Raw genomic sequence first — 20,461 nt, 5'->3', positions numbered from 1 at the left:
ATACTTCTACTGAAAACAAAACAAAAATACTAGGCTCACTGCAAAAATTGATTTTCAAGAAAAAAAATTCTTAAATTAAGATGCCTTTTCCCGATGAGCAAAACGACCCAAGAAAACAAGTCCAGCTTCCAGACCAAAAACATAAAACTCAAGTGATCCTGAGCATAAAACAAGAAAAAAAATCTGCCAATGGAGTAAGCAAATTTGTCTTGAATTTTTCTTGAATTTAGTGTTTAAGAAAAAAAATTGTGCTTATCCCACTGGCAGATTTTTTTGCTTGTTTTATACACAAAATCACTTAAATTTGATATTTTTGGTCTAAAAACTAGACTTATTTTCTTGGGTCGTTTTGGCTCAATCAAGAAAAGGCATCTTAATTTAAGAATTTTTAGATACTTCCACTGAAATCAAGATAAAAATACCAATAATTTTTTCCTTGCAAATCATTTTTTGCAGTGCTGGCGCTGGCTGGCAACTTAAAAAAAAACGCTGGCGGGGAAAGAGTTAACTCTGTATTATTTTTCGCATTGTAACATTATCTTTACGGCAACTAACCCATTTCTTTCTTTTAATAGTGACAAGGTATTAAAATCTTTTTGTCATCTTGTCTAGAAAATAATATAATATAATATAATATAATAATATATAATATAATAATATAATATAATATACGCATAAATCAATTTCCGTAACAACAAAAGCTACCGTAATAAATACTTAAATGTACTCTCAAAACGATCTTTACAATTTACACACCAATTATAAATAATGCATTTTAAATGGAATTTGCATTTACTTAAAAAAATAATAATTCGTAACTACTACCAATAATTTCCTATACTTTACATTTTGGGATGAATAGACTTTATGCCCAGCTGCACTACCTCCTTTACCTCAGCCAGCTCCCTGCCCCCCGTCCGCCACCACTGGACAAACTGATCAATCCAGGTGTGCCTGACCTCAGTAGTCACAACAACAACAATAATAAGACATACCTGGATTAATCAGCCCGTCCAACAATGGCAGACAGGAAACAAGGAGCCGGCCGAAGTTCAGGAAGCAGTGCAGCTGGGCATAAAGCCTATTAAGACTCAGACTTTCCTTAAGATATAACCTTATTGGTCTTGACCCCCCCTCCCCGTATAACAACACAGCAGTGTCAAACCCACACTGACATCACTTAATTTGTGAAATTGGTCCTCACTAGATCACTGGCAGTTTAGGTACATAACTGACCTGGTCAGGAATCTGGGCTTAATGTGCAGGACGAACCGGAGTTCTTCAAGGAGCTTTGAGAGAAAAACAGGAAGAGAGAGAGAGAGAGAGGGGATGAAAAACACGATTTGCCCCACCTCCCTTGCGTTTGATTGGCTGTACCCTGCTGAATCTCTCGAAATGGATCTGTCTGAGATTCTAAGGCAATGTCACATTACATGATGATGATGTGGATGAGATGTTGGAGTTGTTTGGCGACTCTATAGTACAGTTGCCTCCATGACTATGGCTGGATCTTCTATGTCGGCTTTGCTCTGGACCATGCGCAACTCCAGCTGGGCCGGGCTGGGTCTTCTACCGGGGCCTGCCATCTCTGAGAGCACAGGAACGAGAGACAGAGGAGACATGTATATATACAATGTCATTGGTGACACTACTATGATTGTAATCAAGTCAATACGAATGCGTTACCGAAAGCATATGAGATAGTCCTCTTAATGACATGGTACATAACCGAGAAAGTCTTTTCACATGCCATCTGAGAAAGACACAAAATATAACAAAGAGACAAAGTTCAATATACGCTCGTTAAAATGCAATTATAAGGCATGCATGGCAGTGCTGCATAATGACATTATAATGATGCAAGACGGTGCACCTTCAGGTCCGTTGGGTAATGGTGGGTCCAGGCAAGGAGCATAGCAGCAAATAGATCACCGGTGCCCACAAACACCGCGTCTACTTTTGGCACCTCTATTCGGACCCGCTGGGTCTTCCTCGTGCCATCTGGCATCACTGCCAGATATACACAAAAGCAGTTATCTATTCACATTCTACAAAACACAGTGCAGTAATAGTGACAGCTTTAGTTAGAGCGACCCTGTGCGTTGCATTATTTGTTAAAAATTCACTCACACATGTACTTACAAATGCGTTGACTGCCAAAAGACACCAGAAATCGGTCTCCTTGACGAGGAGGCAGATCTGAGCTGGTGATGACCACGGTGTCTGGACCCATCTTATGAAGCAGATCCATCACCTGGACACACAAACATTATGTACTGACAATGGTTGGGCTTTATATACTCATGCTTGACTTTAGAAATGTGTGTGTGTGTGTGTGTGTGTGTGTGTGTGTGTGTGTGTGTACTTAAACTCACCTCAACAGCATCTTTCTCTGTGCTAATATTCTTCCCTGTCAACAGCCTGTAATGCAGAATTTTAAAGTCATATGAGTTGATCGGTGATAATGTGTGTTATGCTAGCACTGGCCACCAGAGGCCACTAAACCACCACTTTTCATTCAACGAGTACAGTAAGGGGTGCCTTTGCATCAAAAACAAGCAAAGCTGCTGAGTGGATAAATTCTACTCACTCGGCTTCAAACTGGTTCGGTGTGATAATATCGGCCACCGGTACCACTTTATTCTTGTAGACCGGATGCAGATTTTCTGGAACATACTGCAAAGAAACAAATCTGCCTGTCAAATGAACAAATTCAACACATCGTGATGCAAATTTGGAAGTAGATATACAAAGGAAGCAAAAAGTATCTGGTAAGTACGCAGAGAACAAAGAAGCTTACCATTGAACCATGGTCACCCAGGACAGGGTCACAAACTGAGAAACAGGAGAAAAGAAAGTTATGTTTAACTAGGAGGTCAGCCAAATATCAAAATTACGCGGGTGATTCTCACGAAACCATTGAAACACCACAGCACTAATGATTTTAGCTTTAAAATGTGTAATATAGTAACATTAAAAAGCATCAGAATTAACACAATACTGTGTTCTACCTTTCAACATAAAAATTTATAATTGTAAATTTTATCTCATTTTCTGCTGAAATTCTCATTACCGCAATGTGTCCGGCTGTGTTTGAACATGCGTTATGTTGTAATTTAATCAAATTAACACAAAAATATTAAGAAAAAAAATAAATGGATGTCTTGTTAGACTACTTTAGATGACAGAAAAAATATTTACTGAATATTCATGTATAATAATAATGAAGAAAAATTAGGAAAATGATATGTCCATGCCTGATGTTCTCATCCTCCGCAACACTTTTTGAGAACAGTTTAAGCACACATACAGAATTTTAATAAAGTTTGATTTTGAGTGACCAAGCACATGGACCAGTTACTTCAAGATGGCTACCAGGTAAGATAATTTTTTTACAGTTAATTTGAAATATTGTCTGGTCAGAATGCTTACACGACATTTTGATTATCATTACCACAACAGATGCTTATTAAATGTTAATTTAATTAATAGAAGCATAATACTTTGATTTTAAATGCATGTGCAGAATCTCCAAATTATGTTCTTTCAGGTTTGTCATGTCATTTTGAAAATATGTCAGTGTTGATGTTTTCTGACTGTTGCGGTAATGAGAATTTTTTTTAATTATGTTACAAAAAGTGTTAAATGATAAGTAAAAGTTTTTAAATTAATGTTCCCATTTACTCCAGACTTTGTTTTTCAATGTCTGGTGGGAAAAAAAGTAAATTTAAGCAATTTTTACATTTTCATGCTTGAGATTTTTAAAACCAAGTTTTCGTGAGAATCACCCACCCCATGATTAACTCACCCTCAAGCAATCCGAGATACATATGTCCATCATAATAGAAAACAGGGATCAGGGAAAAACTTCTGACTTTAAACCCCCAAAAAGTGCATTCATTCTTCACAGAGGTAATCCACAGGGGCCAATGAGATAATAAGGGTCTTCTGCAGATAATCAATGCAATTTTGCAAGAAAAATATCTATATTTTAAACTTTATAAACTTTAAAGTAAAACATCTTTTTTTTTTTCGGTATTTGGCTACGTTCTTGCCTCGGCTTGGACAGGTGAATACATGCCTATCTTTGTTCAGTGTGTGCACTTGATCTTTGTGCAGCGTGTCGTGGATGTGTTGGCGTTTGGCTTGGCCCCGTTCGTTCCTTGGGATCCAGACAGGGATGAATTTGGGAGCCACCAAACACAAAAATCGCCACGTTTTATCATTCATACTTACTGGCTTCTTGTGGCTTCTAAATTCATCCCTGTTTGGATCCTAAGGAATGAATGGGGCTAGGCTAAATGCTAACACATTCATAACGCGCTGTACAAAAATAAGTGCACGCATTGAAAAAATATAGGTATGTATTAATTTGTCTAAATTGAGGTAAAAACATAGTAAAATATAAAAAACGGTGGTGTTTTCCTTTAATAACCAGCTTCCAGTAACACCGCCAACTTGGACTCAGGCGATTCTTCATCAAACCCTTGGAGCCATGTGGATTACTTTTGTGACGGATGGATGCACCTTTTTGGGCAAAAGTTGTTCCCTGATCCCGTTTTCTCCCATAATAAGCTTGGAAGGGCTGCGTCTGAAATCTCACTACTTAAAGCAACACTATGTAGTTTTTTTACCTTTAAATAATGTCTCTAAAATTATTTCAGTGATAGAACAACTTTTAACTGGACAAATTGTACTGTTGCTGCAACCTGAGCAGCCTCCTAGCTGCTACAAGCACACTCTGAAAGTGGCGGTGGAGGGTAGAGCACACAGCCCCGCCCCTCCCCCTGCCTGCAGAAGAGTGTCTGATACCAGGCACTGTTGCACTTTTTAACCACATGGGGGAGCTGTAAGCCATTTTTACATGGAAACTACATAGTGTTGCTTTAAACCAGTAGGTACTATATAGTATGAATATGAATTGTATAAATGAATTCGGAGGTACTACATATACACCATGTTGAAACTAGAATAACGTTAAACAACCGCAATTTAGCCACAAGGGACAGCTGTTTAATATGTGTATATGCATTTGAATAGAGCCGCATTACCGCTTTAAGGCATTTTTGAATAAAAACAACATCCCTTCGTAGTCTTCTTCATTGGGTGACGCCTCTCCCGGGGATCACGGGATATCAAAGTGTCTCTCGAATAAACACTTCTGGATCTTGCCGGAAGTAGTAGTACTTTTGCCTACTGTTTTTTCAAATACTATGAATACGGACATAGTACTCACCTCGCCTACTGTTTTGCGTATGGAAGTATGCTGCTTCGGACATTTATGATGGACATTTGATCAAACCTTCAGAGGCCATGCCCATGATAAACAACGTAACCCTTCACTAGTAAGTAAAATACAATAAAAGTGAATAGATGCAGTATAGATAATATAATAAATAACATGATGTTCAAATGTTTCTAAGTGTTGTGTGTTCCTCGGGGTCAAAGTGACTATTTTGAATCTTTAACAACATGCAAAGTGACTAAAATAAGTCTTTTACCACAGTAAAGTGACTTTTACTTGAACTACCTGATTGTTGTGCTTCTATTTTCATTGCCTCTCTCTAAACCCGTTTTTTTCTTAAAATTTTGTTCCTGAAAATTACAGCTATCAGACGACTTAAGGTAGCCATAACTTCTGTTTTAAACAAATATGAAAGCAACAAAAATAGTTCTGAAAAGGGCTTAAACCCAGCTTTTATATTGTATCAAAACCTAAAATTTCACCATGTGATGTTTTTTTCTTCAGATCGCTTCACAAAAATAACTCCAAATGTGTTTGTCTGAAAGATGATGGACATATGCATCTCAGATTGCTTGAGGGCGAGTAAATCTTGGGGTAATGTTTAATATTTACTTTGCTATGTTATTCTACATATATGCATATGTATTTCATTATATTTTATAAAATATACACACCAATTCCTGTCATGTGTCTTAACAGACAGAGAGAAACTCACCATATACAAGATTAGGATTGGCTCTCTTCAGCTCCTGTACAATATCAACCACCATCTCCAGGAATGATGTATCTCTTGTGTAACCTACAGCAATAAAGAAACAGTTCAATCACAATATGCGCTTTACATTGTACAGTGAAGCTATGGCATGAAACCCTGATTCATTTCAACATGGCTCTACTTGAATGTTGAGCTAAATTAAATGTCAGTGAGATTCATCTACTCTACAGCAGTGACATTTAAAGGCACCACATGCCAGAACAATATCGAAAATACTTTCCTTTAGTAGTCAAAAATATAATAAATCACAGTAAAGAACATTACTTAAATTTAACAGGACTTCCCAGAACTACATAAACGAACCAAAATGTGCAAGTTTGTTAATTTAAAGGGCACTTATTATGCAAAATCCAGGGGGTTGGACATAAATGCGTGTTGGCAGTGTGTGGACTCTACAATGAAAAAAAAAAACCACCTTCTACATCTTTTTCAATCCATATTAAACCAAAGCAGGCTCATTAGACATACTGTTCTGATTCACGTGATAATGTGACATCACACTGATTAAGCTACAGTGGCTAAAGATACTATCTCAAAAAGTTTTTACAGGAATCAGATAGGGCAGATTACATTCAGCATCTGAACCGAAAACATCCACTGCTGTTTCACCAAGCGTCGATGAAACAAGGTAACGTAGCTTTCGCTGATTTAAATCCCATACTGTATTTGTAGCGATGTCGTTATGCGGTTTGACTAGATATGATGTTTAGCTTTGATGTTTTTAAGTAGTAAACGTATTCACGTTCAATTGCAAGAGAGTATAGCTTAAAAAAGGACCCCCGCCTTCACATACACGCATGCACCCTCGTCCCCCCCGCGAGTCAGAACGATCGTGCAATGCATCACATATGCTTAAACTTTTATGTAGCCACGCAACAATAATTTCAGCATGCATTCACTGTATATAGCGGGACGTGACGTTGTGATTTTTCGAACGGATTCTTAACCTAAAATGCACCACAATGCAAGTGATGCAAACCAAATGCAGCGTTTTATTGAAAATAAATGTATGTATTTCTGCTGTACCAAAATGCAATGAAGCAACTGAACGTCTGACTGGGGTGTCACTCTTCCTCACGCACAGCACGCGTGCACACACACAAACACAGGTGCACGTGCACGCACACCCACACACACACACAGGTTGTTACTATAGCAAATAGTTCTGGCTCACCCCAGAAATTATATATTATTTGTTAGTAGCCTAATGGTAAATGCTGCAGGTGTAGAAATGTACATAAACCAGATATTTACTTTGATGTCAGGGCTAGATTACAGCATGAAACCTGTTGTGCATATTAATAAATTAAAATGCTTAATTGTTGGCACTGGCACTTATAAGCACTAAATGGTTAAAAATTGAAATAAACAGGCTTATTTTTTGGTGACAAATACCTCTGGGTTTTTTTTTTTTTTAGAAATAATCCAAATGCTTGCCAAATGCATTTTACAGCCACATCATTTTCGTTATGCATTATTTGTTTTGGTTGTTTAAAAACACACACAACATTTTTATCCGATTACTCGATTGATTCAGTGCTAGATTAATCGATTACAAAAATAATCGATAGCTGCAGCCCTAGAATCAGATCTATTTTTAACCAAAAGCGCTCACTGTCTGATGGTAAGGAAGGGCAGTAGCTCATTTGCATTTCAAGGTACACATATAAATACAGTCTTGTAAAAATATGTGCCCTTCAAAACTAGACGCGTGGCAAGCTTTTTAACTCTTTCCCTGCCATTAACGAGCAAACTCGTCAATTAAAGGCGGAGTCCATGATGTTTGATGTTGATATTTGAAATCACCTAAACAAACACGCCCCTACCCCAATAGAATCTGGACCTTCTGTTGATAGACCCGCCCCACACATACGCAACCCGGCATTTGATTTGATTTCATTGGCTATAAGTGTGTTTTGGTAGTCGGCCCGTCTCCTTTTCCAATGCGTTTTTCAAACATCGTGGACTCCGCCTTTAAGAGAAAACAATCCCTGACAGTGACAAGTTTTCCGCCAATCCTTATTTCTGATATTATGCACCAGGTGGTGCTCTTACCCAACTTATAAAACCTGTAATTATTAAAACACTTAAAACTCCATGTATGTTTTGAGGATCGCTTTAAATTTGAACTCTAATAAAAGTCCTTTACAAAAATGCAATTATCTCAGTTTTTTGCTTAAAATTTTGTATTTTTAAAGAAACCAACCTATATTTGAGAGGTGATAAGAAGAGAACAAATAAAGGTAGGATTGTTTGAAAGCAGAGAGTCTGTTCCTTCATTTGATATATTGTATGTTTATTAGGGATGCACGATATATCGGCCGACATACCGATAACTGCCTATTTTTAATATTATCGGTTATCGGTCTGATAGCAAAATTAGGCCGATAAATGAAAGCCGATAAATGATGCATTATTTTGGTTTGTTGAACCACTTCACTTGCTCATTGCTGGCCATGTGAAGTTTTGATTGGTGCTTTCTGTGACATAGCACAAAGATGACACGTGTTGCGGGCTTAAGAAGAGTATGCTAGTCTAGCGCAAAGACAAGATGTCCGCGGTCTGTGAGTTTTTCATTGTGAAATAGGAATATTTATCGGCCTATATATATATATATCGGTTATCGGCCCCCAATATAAAGAGTTATCGGTCTCCCTAATGTTTATATATTTAAAGAATAAAATTTTCTAAAAGGCATTAAACGGCTGGCGCTGATTGGCAATTTTTTTTCAACGCGGACGGGGAAAGAGTAAAACACCAAGCTAATTTTATTTTCTACTGGTGTCTCCTAACCCTACTCCAAGACACAACACTCAAACAAACCCTCTTGCCTTTTTATATCAATCATTTTTATATGCAAGTTGTTCCAACAATTGGGTGATTTGTTTATAATGAATATTTCATAATAAATCATAGACCAATCACACACTGGGTCAGAGTACCTTTTAGGAGTTAGAGCTTAAAGGGATGGTTCACCCAAAAATAAAAATTCTGTCATCATTTACTTAACCTCAGGTTGTTACAAACCTGAATAAATTTCAGTGTTTTGCTTAACAAAAAAGAATATATTTTTAATCAAGCAGGTAACAGGAGCACCATTGACTTCTACAGTAGGAAAGAGAATACTATGGAAGTCAGTGGTGCTCAAAAATGGTTTGGTTACAGAAAAAGCTCAAAATATCATCTTTGTGTTCAGCATAACACAGAAATGTATACAGGTTTGTAACAACATGAGGGTGAGCAAATTATATCAGAATTTTCATTTTTGGGTGACCTATCCCCTTTAAATTCTGGAGAGGTAGCCTTTAGTTTTTGGGCAGAGATTGTGTCTGGAAAGCAATGTGAAATCTTGGCTCTCTAGTTCTCCAATCTTCTTATTTTTCCTTCATCCATTCTGTTCTCTGCTGCTCTCTCAAGGTGACGATAAAGGCGAGTTCATGCACAAGAGACTTCTCGCCTGCTAACACACTCAATGAAGCAAAACGTCTCTGTCGGCTTGTGCCAGACCTGCAACTATATGACCACATGTCCTCTACGTTCCCTCGGTGCTAGTTAGAAGTGTCAGAAGAGAGATAGAGAAAGAGAGAGACTTCTCTTTTCCCTCATTCTTTGACTACACGATAAAACTGGGTTTTGTAAACCAATTTGGTGATTCAATTAGAATCTATTGTTTTTATTTTGGTTGTATTTAATAAAGGGCCTCTTAAAGGGATAATTCACACAAAAAAATGAAAATGTTCTCATCATTTATTCACTCTCAAGTTGTTCCAAACTTATTAACATGTCACTGAACACAAAGGAAGATTTTTGAAAAATGTTTGTAACCAAGCAGATCTGGGGCACCATTGACTTCCATAGAGGAAAAAAATTATACTATGGAAGTCAGTGGTCCCCCAAATCTGTTTTCATTTTTGGGTGAACTATCTGTTTAAGTAAAGCATGCACATTACCAATGATTCAGGAAGTTCCCCAATCAATATTGTTTCGTTAAACAACAGAAAATGACTAAACATGTTCTGAAGTACTACACTTGTGTGTGCAAAAATCACTGCCGCAATGATGAAGCCGATTTCCATCCCCTATTCCAAGTCAAAAGAGCCCATTTCCATATCTTTACGACATTCAGATCCCTTGGGGCTCCCGAACATGACCTAGTTTGTCCATTGTCTCACATTAAAACAACCAACACATTTCATCAATGTCAGTTTTATGGAAAATCTTAAAGGGGACAGAGAATGAAAAACCATTTTTACCTTGTCTTTGTTGAATAAAGGTAGTCTACCCACATTCACAAACATACAAAAAGTGCAAAGCATGCTAAACATCTCAGTCTCATAGAAATTCCTCTTTTAGAAATGTCAGCCAGAAAACAGCCCAATCTGAAAAACTGATGCTTATGACATCACAGGCATCTAACTGCCCCTCCACTTTAAAATAATTGGCATTTTTTTAGTGGCAGCAAAGTCAGCCAATCAGTAATGAGATTGCAAGTTAAGCCAGTAGGGGGAGCCAAATAGGTGCAAAACCACCAAAAATCCCCCACCCTAATAGAGCTATCTGAGAGAGGTTTTTAGGAAGCTTCTTAGGCATTACAGACCAAAACAAAAAAATTTTTTGTCTACATGCCACATCACAGAACAAGGATAAATACTCCGTTCAATCATTCTATGTCACCTTTAAGACCAATGACAAAAAAACGTAAAAGCATAACTCTGCATCAACACGCCACACAAATTTTGGTATCATTCTCTTCCTCCATAGCACAAACAGCATGCGACGAGGTGCATTGAAGGTTTTGTCAGCTCCTGTCAGATTTAAATGTTTCTTTCAAGGCCAAGATTTAAATTAAAGGGGACATTTTACAAGACTTTTTTAAAGGGACATTCCACTTTTTTAAAAAATATACTAATTTTCCAGCTCCCTAGAGTTAAACATTTGATTTTTACCATTTTGGAATCCATTCAGCTGATCTCTGGGTTTGGCGGTACCACTTTTAGCATAGCTTAGCATGATTCATTGAATCTGATTAGACCATTAGCATCATGCTAAAAAATGACCAAAGAGATCAAAATTTTTCCTATTTAAAACTTGACTCTTCTGTAGTTACATTGTGTACTAAGATCGACAGAAAATTAAAATATGTGATTTTCTAGACTGATATGCTAGGAACTATATTCTTATTCTGGCGTAATAATCTGGGACTTTGCTGCCGTAACATGGCTGCAGGAGGCGCGATGATATTACGTAGCAGCCAAAAATAGTCCCCTTAGTAACTTTCAATAGCAGAGGACTATTTTCGGGCAGTGCGTAATATCAATACGCCTCCTGCAACCATGTTACAGCAGCAAAGTCCTTGATTTGAAAAAAAAAACATATAGATAATTTATTACAATTTTTAAAATTGCCTCTTTGTAGGTGTGAGCAAAAATGTGCCATTTTGGGTGTGTCCTTTAAAATGCAAATGAGCTCTGCACTAAATGGCAGTGCCGTGGTTGGATAGGGCGGTATTATCCTCTTCTGACATCACAAGGGGAGCCAAAGCAATCAAAGTTATTCAAATGACTCTAGTGGTTTATCTATGTTATCTAAAGCGAAACACTATGTTTGTAAGAGAAACTATTAATATTTTGAGCTTATTCGATTAAAAAAATGGCAGCATGCTGATAACATCAAATCTCACTGGTTATGCGTGTTTTATTACAAAATTTACATTTATCTATAAGAACTATGACGAAAGTAAAAAGTTTTTTTTTTTAAATAAAGAAACCTGAGACCTCAACAAATGACTAAAGAGTGCGCTAGGTGTTTGGTGCTCACCTGTGAGTACGTAGTCATAGTGGTTGACGTTATTCAGTTTGATCCCTTCATACAAGACGTGAAGCTCGTCCGCTGTCAGCACCTGCCCCTTCCAGTGAGAGTAACCTAAATAATGACAGGTCAAAGGTCAAACACACACAACAGCAGCAGCAGCAGCAGCAATCAGATATGCAGTGTACAATACTGACAGGATATGTGGAGTACGCATAGAAATCTTGTCTGTAACCATTACAAGACACAGATGTACTGTACACGGGTGGTGGACCAAACCCCATTCTGTTTCGTCAAAGGCTTTTGCTGTTGCTGAGCAAGCCGTGATGTCACAATTCAGGTGAGTCACTGGGTCGGTCACATGGTTTGTTTCTTGTTGCTAAGAAACAGGACAGAGGAAAGCCTGAGGCGATGGATGAAAGACGCATCATTGTCGTGGTGGTCTGTGTGTGTGCGTGCGTGCGTTTTGCGATAAGGCCGGTGTCTGTCGTCATCGTTTTCTGCATCTCTGCTGGAAACACCACACGAATCACGAACCTCTAATCCAAATCACTGTGCCCACACACATCATGCAGATACTCTATTTCACACCCAATCACGATCATGGGACGCATCCGAATACCACGCATGCGATTGCATAAACGGTTTCTACCCATAAAGCCTTGCGGCACCCATTTATGTTTTACTATGCTAACACATGCACCTGTAAAAATCTCAGAGAGATTTCAGTTACTGCCATTTCAATAGACAGAAAGTGGCTGTAGTTCACTACAAGAGTGCTGAATATCATGAAATGACAAAATGTAAGTACCACTGATAACATCTGGTGAGTTTTTAAGCAAGAAATCCATTTTAAATATAGCAAGGATAAGAATGTTTAACATATGAATGCATTTAAAGTCCCATTGAAATCAAAACTGATATTTCTTATTTTTTTAATGTAATATTGCAGTGTTTATTTAGCGTATATTGCATTGTTTAAGTGCCGAAATGTCTCTAGGCATAATATTTTCATTCTGTAATATTTTTTTCTTTTAACATATAGTATTAATCCGTCCTAAATTCTTTCCTTCTGTTAACCAATCAATATGATCATCCCTAGTAAGCACACTTCTATGGTCACTGGGTCACCGTCTATGGTGTTATGAACCCATATTGTTGGTTGTTTGGTTTTTCCTTTTTGCTTGTTTTGCAGGACGGTGTTAGGGTGAGTGAAGTCATGATTTCTGAGGACTTACACCTGTGTTGAAGCTGACGCCGGCAAATTTAAGCAGTTCCCATCAGAATTATGTTGCTCGCTCCCCTCGCTTTCTCTGTCGTCTCGTTTCCCACTTATTTGTTTGCTTTAGTCTTATTTCTTATTTTATCGTATTAAATGTTACTCTTTTTGACCCTTACACAACGTGTTGTCTCCTTTTTTGTTACGGTTTGCAAGCCGGCTGTGACAATGGTTACTTCAAACAAACCTCATGTTTAATTGTAACTGGTTTGCATTAGTCTTCGTCATGTAATACGTAAGCCAATACTAATGGGCCTTTGAGATTTACCAGAAAATTATTTGCATTTACTTAGAACTAGTTTGTTGACTGGTGAACACTGACAACCCAAATGTTAATGTGAACCAAGTGCTGAAAAAACAACAAAGCAACATTACGGACTGGGAGGAATTATGGACCTGCATCAGAATTTATTTAAATTAGACACATTCAATCTGCAAGTAAAAATAAATATATTTCTCCTTTATGTTATATAAGCTGTTACAGATTTTGATGGATTTGATAAAATCCGAAAACTTTCATTGTAGAGTATTAATTAGGGCTGTCACAATTATGAAATTTGGCTGACGGTTAATTGCCTAATAAATTGTGACGATTATGACGATTAATTGCCTGTTTTAGGGCTTTGGTGATTATGACGATTAATTGCCTGTTTTATTGCTTTGACATTTATTTCTCATACATTTTATTTGTTCATGAAATAATTTTCAAACATTGTTGTGATTATTTAAATTAAATATTTTACAAGGTTTACCTAGCAGTGAACATTAATACACACAACCCATATTTAAAAGTAATTATTTAATGATAATAGTTTAAAGTTTTGCAGCATTTCTTTAAATGCAGTTTTTTCCACTGTATTAAATGGCTTTGCAATGTATCGCATTACACTGTCAGTTAAGGAGCACCGTCTGATACTGTCATGTCTCGTTTATACATGCGCTACAGCTCCCCCTTGTGTTTTTTAGAGAGATGTGCAATCATCGCGGTGATCTGACATCATCGCGATGAGGTCAGCCCTGGTGTCAACACTTACATGCTGACATTTTTCACAACAACATATCCGGATGAAAGAAATCACTATTTAAAGCGAGTTGTGATATGGCAAAACATACTGTAGCATTAGGTCAATGCACACTATAAAATACCATATTGTTGAATATACGACATAATTTTTTTTATGCAAATGCCTCTCAATAAACAAATGTTGTCTTTTATTAAAGTTTCAAACGATTACATTTCAATCGAACTGTACACACGCAAAAATGCGGTAGGTGGCGCTAAAAAGCATAACCAAGTTCACCTGGACATGACGCAACCTGATAAACTACAGTCGTTTATAGTAAAGCAGATTTCTAATGTTAATAAAATATTAACAGGCAGCATGTTTTTCAACACGAGATGAATAGCATGGGCTAATTGTTATTAACTCCAGATGGACTGCAGGTTATATATGGTACTGTATGAGGTATGAAATGTATTAAAGAATGTGGGGAACCAAACTGGACACCTTTGACTTATGAAAAGTATTTTTAATTTAAAGCATTTATTTATAAAAGACAAGAGTTGGTCTTCAAAAAGTATTTTTCCCAAAGGTATACTTTGAAAAGGGGGCGACGTCTTATAATCAAAGTCGTCTTATATTCGGGACAATACAGTAACGAATAGAATTGACTTTTCCTCCGAAAGCTGCGTTCTAAGACAAATTGTATCACAGCAGCGCAACTGAAGGCTAGTAAGGGCATACCAATTCGAAGGATGCTTAAAATGCAACCTCAAAATGCGTCCGAAGGATAGAACGAATGGATCCTTTACAGCGATTCATTGCACGCCTGTTACATCAGAATATCACGGCTAGATATTTTAAAACAAACATTTAAAACCTTTGTTAAATAAAAAAAGTTTTATTATTAGAAGTTATGTTTAGTATTAATATTATTCTGTGTATGTTGCATATATTTCTAAGGTTGATTAATTTGATATACTGTTGGATAAATTTATAAAAATAAAATTCATATTTTTCTGTTTCCATATTTATTTTAATATGTCATAACATCTCTGTGTGTCCCACTGACAGATGTGGTGGGCGCGTACAGCAGGTGAATCAAATTACATATCCTCTGAAGGCTAGACAGTCTCATTTCACTTCTCTTTGCAGAAGCTGCGATCTTCAAAGACCGAGTCCTTGTCTTCAAAAGACACGTCCATCCTTCGAATTGGGACACAGCTATTGTTTACCTCACATGTATATAAATAGGCTATCCTTAACAACAGAAAAGCACTCATACCTGTGGTACACCATTAACTATGGTGACAATGGCTGCTTTAGAGATATAAATTCATGTAGAAGTGTATAAGTCTGGTTTCCACTATAAGCTTAAATAACTCCAGTGGCTAAAGACATTAAGGCCCCGAGGAGAAGAAAGCAACGAAGCAGAGCAGGAGCACAGTCACAGGGCAACATCCAAGAAAAGGTTGTACCACATGTAACGTATTGTTTAGACTACTGATCTAAGACCAGTTAAGGTTTTTATATGTTGCATAAAATTAAATGTGACTTTAAGAGGCTGGTCCAGAATCAGTGTTTAGCAATACCACTTTTTTTTTAAATGTCCTAATCATTTTGTCCATTTTTCTCAGGACATTTTCAGAATGTCATTTTTACTTTATTTATTTAATATTATTCAGCAATTAATCTTTTTTTAAATTTCAGCCATCATTATAGGGCCTTTTACACCTGGTCACTTCTCTGATCAGATAGCTAAAGATAAATTAAAACGGTTTATTTCGACCACATAAATGAGTCTTGGCTAAACGGATATTAATCCGATCTTCTATTCCAATTTTCCACACAAAATTCAAATAACCTATTCATTACTCTGCCTTAAGAAACTTGCAATAATGCTTATGCAGCACTGCACTGTATGTTGGACAGCGGACCCGCGCCTGCGTGCACAATCAAGCACGAGCAGAGAGAGCGAGAAAGATGGCGGCAAAGTTGACAGGAGCATGACAGAGAAAAAGCGGTCTAACAAAAAGCTTATTATTCATAAACATTTTATTTCTCATTTAATATAAGTGTGTTTGTCATTGTAGGACTTTACTGGCTTTAGGAAGTTTTTATTACATACTGCAGTTCCTCTTCTCATCTACCACATGAGATGAAGAGCTAAAATCTCTCGTTCTCCATGCTTGTGCATTAAGCAGATACCCATGAACGCCGCTGTCGTGTCTTTCTCATACGCTTCATGCTGTTCAGGATGTCTTCATTTAGATGATAAATTAAACTTTTAGTGCTGAAAGTTTTCGTGTCTTTCTCTGACACTTTAAAATGCGTTCACCAACATGTTTGCTACATTTGCATGCCTCCCACTCTGCGCTGGTTGCTATTCGATCACGTTATCAAAGACCTCATTGTTCGGTAAATTTTATTCTGTCTTTTCACTTGTTCGGCCAAACACCGTAAATTATTTTTTGCAATTTCCGGGCAAATATTTCGGTTGCCGAACATTCAGTGCATCCCTAACAAAGACTTAAAGCGCACCCATTTCATTGAAAACAACGTTATTTTGTGTATTTGGTATAATACAATGTGTTCACGTGGTTTATGGTTAAAAATAGGGGTGTAACGATTCATCGTGCAAATGCACGTTTTCTCAATTAATGAATTTGAATGAATTACGGTGAAATCCCGGCACATCCGAACGCCAGGGGGCGCTCTCATGCAGAAACTCCCTTTGTGCCACACAAGAAGTAGCATTACAAACGCTATTCCAGGAAATGTCTACACAGGAATATTTATACGCTGTTCTTCAAATTGTTTCAGGTATTTTCATGATAATAAAGAATATTTTGAATGATTTTGTTTAACGAGTGTTGCTTTTATAAATGCACGTTATAAACGACTCCGACTCATAATGATTTTAGATTGATAAGGACTTCCTACTGACCAAATGCCGTAATACAGGCACAAGCTGTGCATAAAACAAAGAATCGCAGCCTTGCGATTCAGAATCGATTTCAGACAGGCATTTTTAATGAGGACCGCGATTGAATCGCGATTGAATCGTTACATCCCTACTTTAAAATATATTATTTTCCACATACTGTACATTTTTGTAGCTCCATATATACAGTCTTCCTGAAATGCACTGATTTTGTACAAAACGTATTGATTTGAAAAGCGCTGTGTCGCCAGAGTTGGCCTGAAGAACTCTGACATCAGCCAGAAATGTGACGCTCCTTACCATGTTTGAAAGATTTGCTCACAATGCAATGCTAACAGGAGTTAACTTACAGGCTGTGAGTCCAAAGTGGGAGGAATTATAATAATGTCTGTCTTTACTACATCATCAATCCCAGGAAGTAAACTGTTGCCTACAATCTGTGTGTCTTTTGTAGTCCAAGAAAAGAGATTTACGTTGGAGACGATAAATCGCGCCATCGTTTACTTTGGGGTATGTAGCCTACCTTTTGTATATCATTAACATGTACTAATACACACTTACACACCAAAGGAAATGTAAAATCGTGAATCGGACCATAGGAGCTCTTTAAGTACTGGCTGAGCAATGTTGTTGCCTGTTTTTACGATTCAACAGAAATCATCTTATGAAATGCTAACTTATAGCTCATACAATGGGATTTGGTCCAAAAAATTGCACCTCCACTTCAACAGTTCAACAAAAAGCTGTACAGATACATATGCAACATGCAATAATAAGCACTGTCATTAGGGCTGTAACAATTTATCGTGCAAATGCGTGTTTTCTCAATGAATGAATTTGAATGAATTACGGTGAAATGCCGCCACATCCAAAAGCCATGGGGCGCTCTCGGGCAGAAACTCCAATTGTGCAACAGAAGAAGTAGCAGGAAATGTCTACAGGAATATGTATATCGCCGTTCTTCAGATTGTTTCAGGTATTTTCATGATAATAAAGAATATTTTGAATGATTTTGTTTAACGAGTGTTGCTTTTTTAAATGCGCGTTATAAACGACTCATAATGATTTTAGATTAATAACGGACTTCTTACTGACCAAAACGCCATAGTACACGCACAAGCTGCGCATGAAATACAGAATTGCAATGCAGCGATGCAGATTCGATTTTAGACATGTCTTTTTAATGGGACACACGATATATCGTTACAGCCCTAAATGCAATGTCATTTTTCTTCTGTTCTGTGACAGGTTAACAAAAAGTTGTCTGACTCTGCCAATAATGAGGTCATAAGGTGGAAAAAGGCGCACACTTATGATGTCACAATACAGCAATCACTCATCAACCCATGTTAGGTAATAATACAAATAAATGCTTCTGTAACACTTTAAAGGATGATTTGTGCAAACATAGTTCACTTTTAACTTTTACAGTTAAAAAGAAGAGTTAATTTATAACTAAATAACTAAACAACACAAACCTAGGTACTCAAACTGAAGAAATACTTATGCAAGATTGTTTTGCTGTGTATTAGCAAAATGCTTGCGTAATCAAATTCAGCCTACCTGTGTGGTTAGAAAACTGAACAGAGTTGATCGAGTCCACTTCAAACCCCAAGACCTGAAATAACAAAATATTGCATTTATAAACGCTTATTTTTTATGAAAGTTTATTCAGAGAGTCTAACACATCACACACACATCCTTGAACTACAAGTGCAATATTCACAGAGACTTGAATTAGTTAACTTTAGTCAATCCTTGTGTTTTCCAAGTCCATGTTGATAGCTCAAGAAACAAGTAAACACTTGTTTTTCCATCTTAAAAAAAATGATTAAAAACACAATATTAACCTGAAGACATGTTTAAAATGCCATACAAGAACAATGTATTATTATGTTAGTAGTTTCGGAATCCCTCCACATACAACATACAAAAATCAATAATGTAATCAATAAGTGTAATGGTTTATAAATGTAATCTATTTTTAAATGGCGTATTATTGAGCAGAAAATGAAAAGTTCTCTATAGCAAAACCTGACTGAAACGTGCTCGTCTATTTTGTGATATCAATATTCATTAATAAGTGCCTACCGGTTTTTGATAAGGTAATTTAATAAAAAAATTTAAAATAATTCGTTCATTTCAATATTATTATTATTTATTCTCCATCTCAATGTGACAATCGCCTATTGAAACACGTTATTCAAAGTTTAAATAATAAACGTATGAATAAAACGTCATCTGTCGCGTTATAAGAAATGAACGTTTGTGAGGAGATTTTAGAACCGTTAAAAAAAGCAAATGTCACGACTCGGCTTGAATTAAATCCCCCTGCTGTGACGTCACGTCAGCATTGGAAACGTAAGACACCGCGAGCATGCAGAATAATTTTGGTATTTTCCCCCCTATTTTTTCGTTAAATAAACTGCTATATCGTATTTTTTAATACATATGTGATTGTTGTCTTTGAATATGACTGGCAATGATAACAAAAGCATGCAGAAGGAATCATGAAGAGCTTTTGAGGACAGTAGCTTTCTGACAGACCCATTCAAAATCTAATGAGCGTGGTTTCATAGTTTGGACGCAGCGCAATCCCACGTGCCAAATGATGCTTCGGAAATCGACAATCAGTGATTCAGAGATGATGAACGCCAGTGTTACTCCTGTTAAAAATGACAGTCGCCGTGTGTCTGCCGGTTTCACCGCAAGTGGGTTGTGCCAATATAACCTGCTGGCCACCACTGGTTTTGTATGAGCCGACTTTGTATACAAGCGTTATATCCTCACGAGATAAGTTTATATATGGGAATAGCATTACTTCTTTGACCCAGGTAACTGTCAGGCAGCACAATGCAACAAGCATGCAGAGGACAAAGTTCTGAACATATCAATTATTTAACAAATACATAGACTTGAATTGTGCACGAACTGCAATGCATGTTACAAGGCATCAAATGATGATGGGTATTGACCATGTGACCTTTACTTTGCACATCGGCATGCTGTCAGGCTCCTTGAACAACATTTGTGTATTTCCCACTTCTACAAACGACGTTACCTTGATGTCTCACCTGTAAGGGAAAGGACGCCGATTTATTTCCAACGTATCCTCTCACGACATGACTCTGAATCGACAGCACTCGGCACTCCATGTCGCGCGCAGTCAAAGTTGTTTTACACGCTCCAGAATGTCACGCGATTTAGGAGCTCGTGAGGCTGCAGCGACAAACTAGATCTGTGTTACTCTTCTCTCTCTTATTTTAATCCCAATTTAGATCCGCGATGGCAAGTTCAATAGCCAGACAGAGAAATGAAGGACATTCACACTGTAGACGTTCATTGGTGAGCGCGACTAGTCAGGCATCCTGAGGGGGCACCTAAATTTACTGACATCACAACGACGATC

The 20,461-nt window shown here is 37.3% G+C and overlaps 1 protein-coding gene across 2 annotated transcripts; it reads right to left on the bottom strand.

Annotated features, from left to right (window-relative positions):
* Positions 1 to 400: 400 nt before the first annotated feature.
* Positions 401 to 20,461, bottom strand: pdxkb (pyridoxal (pyridoxine, vitamin B6) kinase b). Of its 2 annotated transcripts, XM_055204626.2 has the most exons (12): positions 20,127 to 20,461; positions 18,616 to 18,670; positions 11,838 to 11,942; positions 5,961 to 6,044; positions 2,801 to 2,835; positions 2,591 to 2,676; positions 2,376 to 2,421; positions 2,143 to 2,254; positions 1,874 to 2,010; positions 1,687 to 1,753; positions 1,434 to 1,588; positions 401 to 1,289 (listed from the first exon to the last, which is right to left on the bottom strand). In XM_055204626.2, the coding sequence occupies exons 1-11, from the start codon at positions 20,205 to 20,207 to the stop codon at positions 1,476 to 1,478; spliced, it is 921 nt and encodes a 306-aa protein (XP_055060601.1). In that variant the 5' UTR covers positions 20,208 to 20,461; the 3' UTR covers positions 401 to 1,289; positions 1,434 to 1,475. The 2 variants fall into 2 exon arrangements, with proteins under 2 accessions (XP_055060601.1, XP_055060600.1); XM_055204625.2 differs by having other exon boundaries at positions 401 to 1,588; positions 20,127 to 20,460.

This window comes from Misgurnus anguillicaudatus, chromosome 3 (genome assembly GCF_027580225.2).
Source record: "Misgurnus anguillicaudatus chromosome 3, ASM2758022v2, whole genome shotgun sequence".
NCBI classification, from domain to species: Eukaryota; Metazoa; Chordata; class Actinopteri; order Cypriniformes; family Cobitidae; genus Misgurnus; species Misgurnus anguillicaudatus.
The sequence above is the reverse complement of the archived record's forward strand: the minus strand, read 5'-3'. Positions and strand labels throughout refer to the sequence as shown.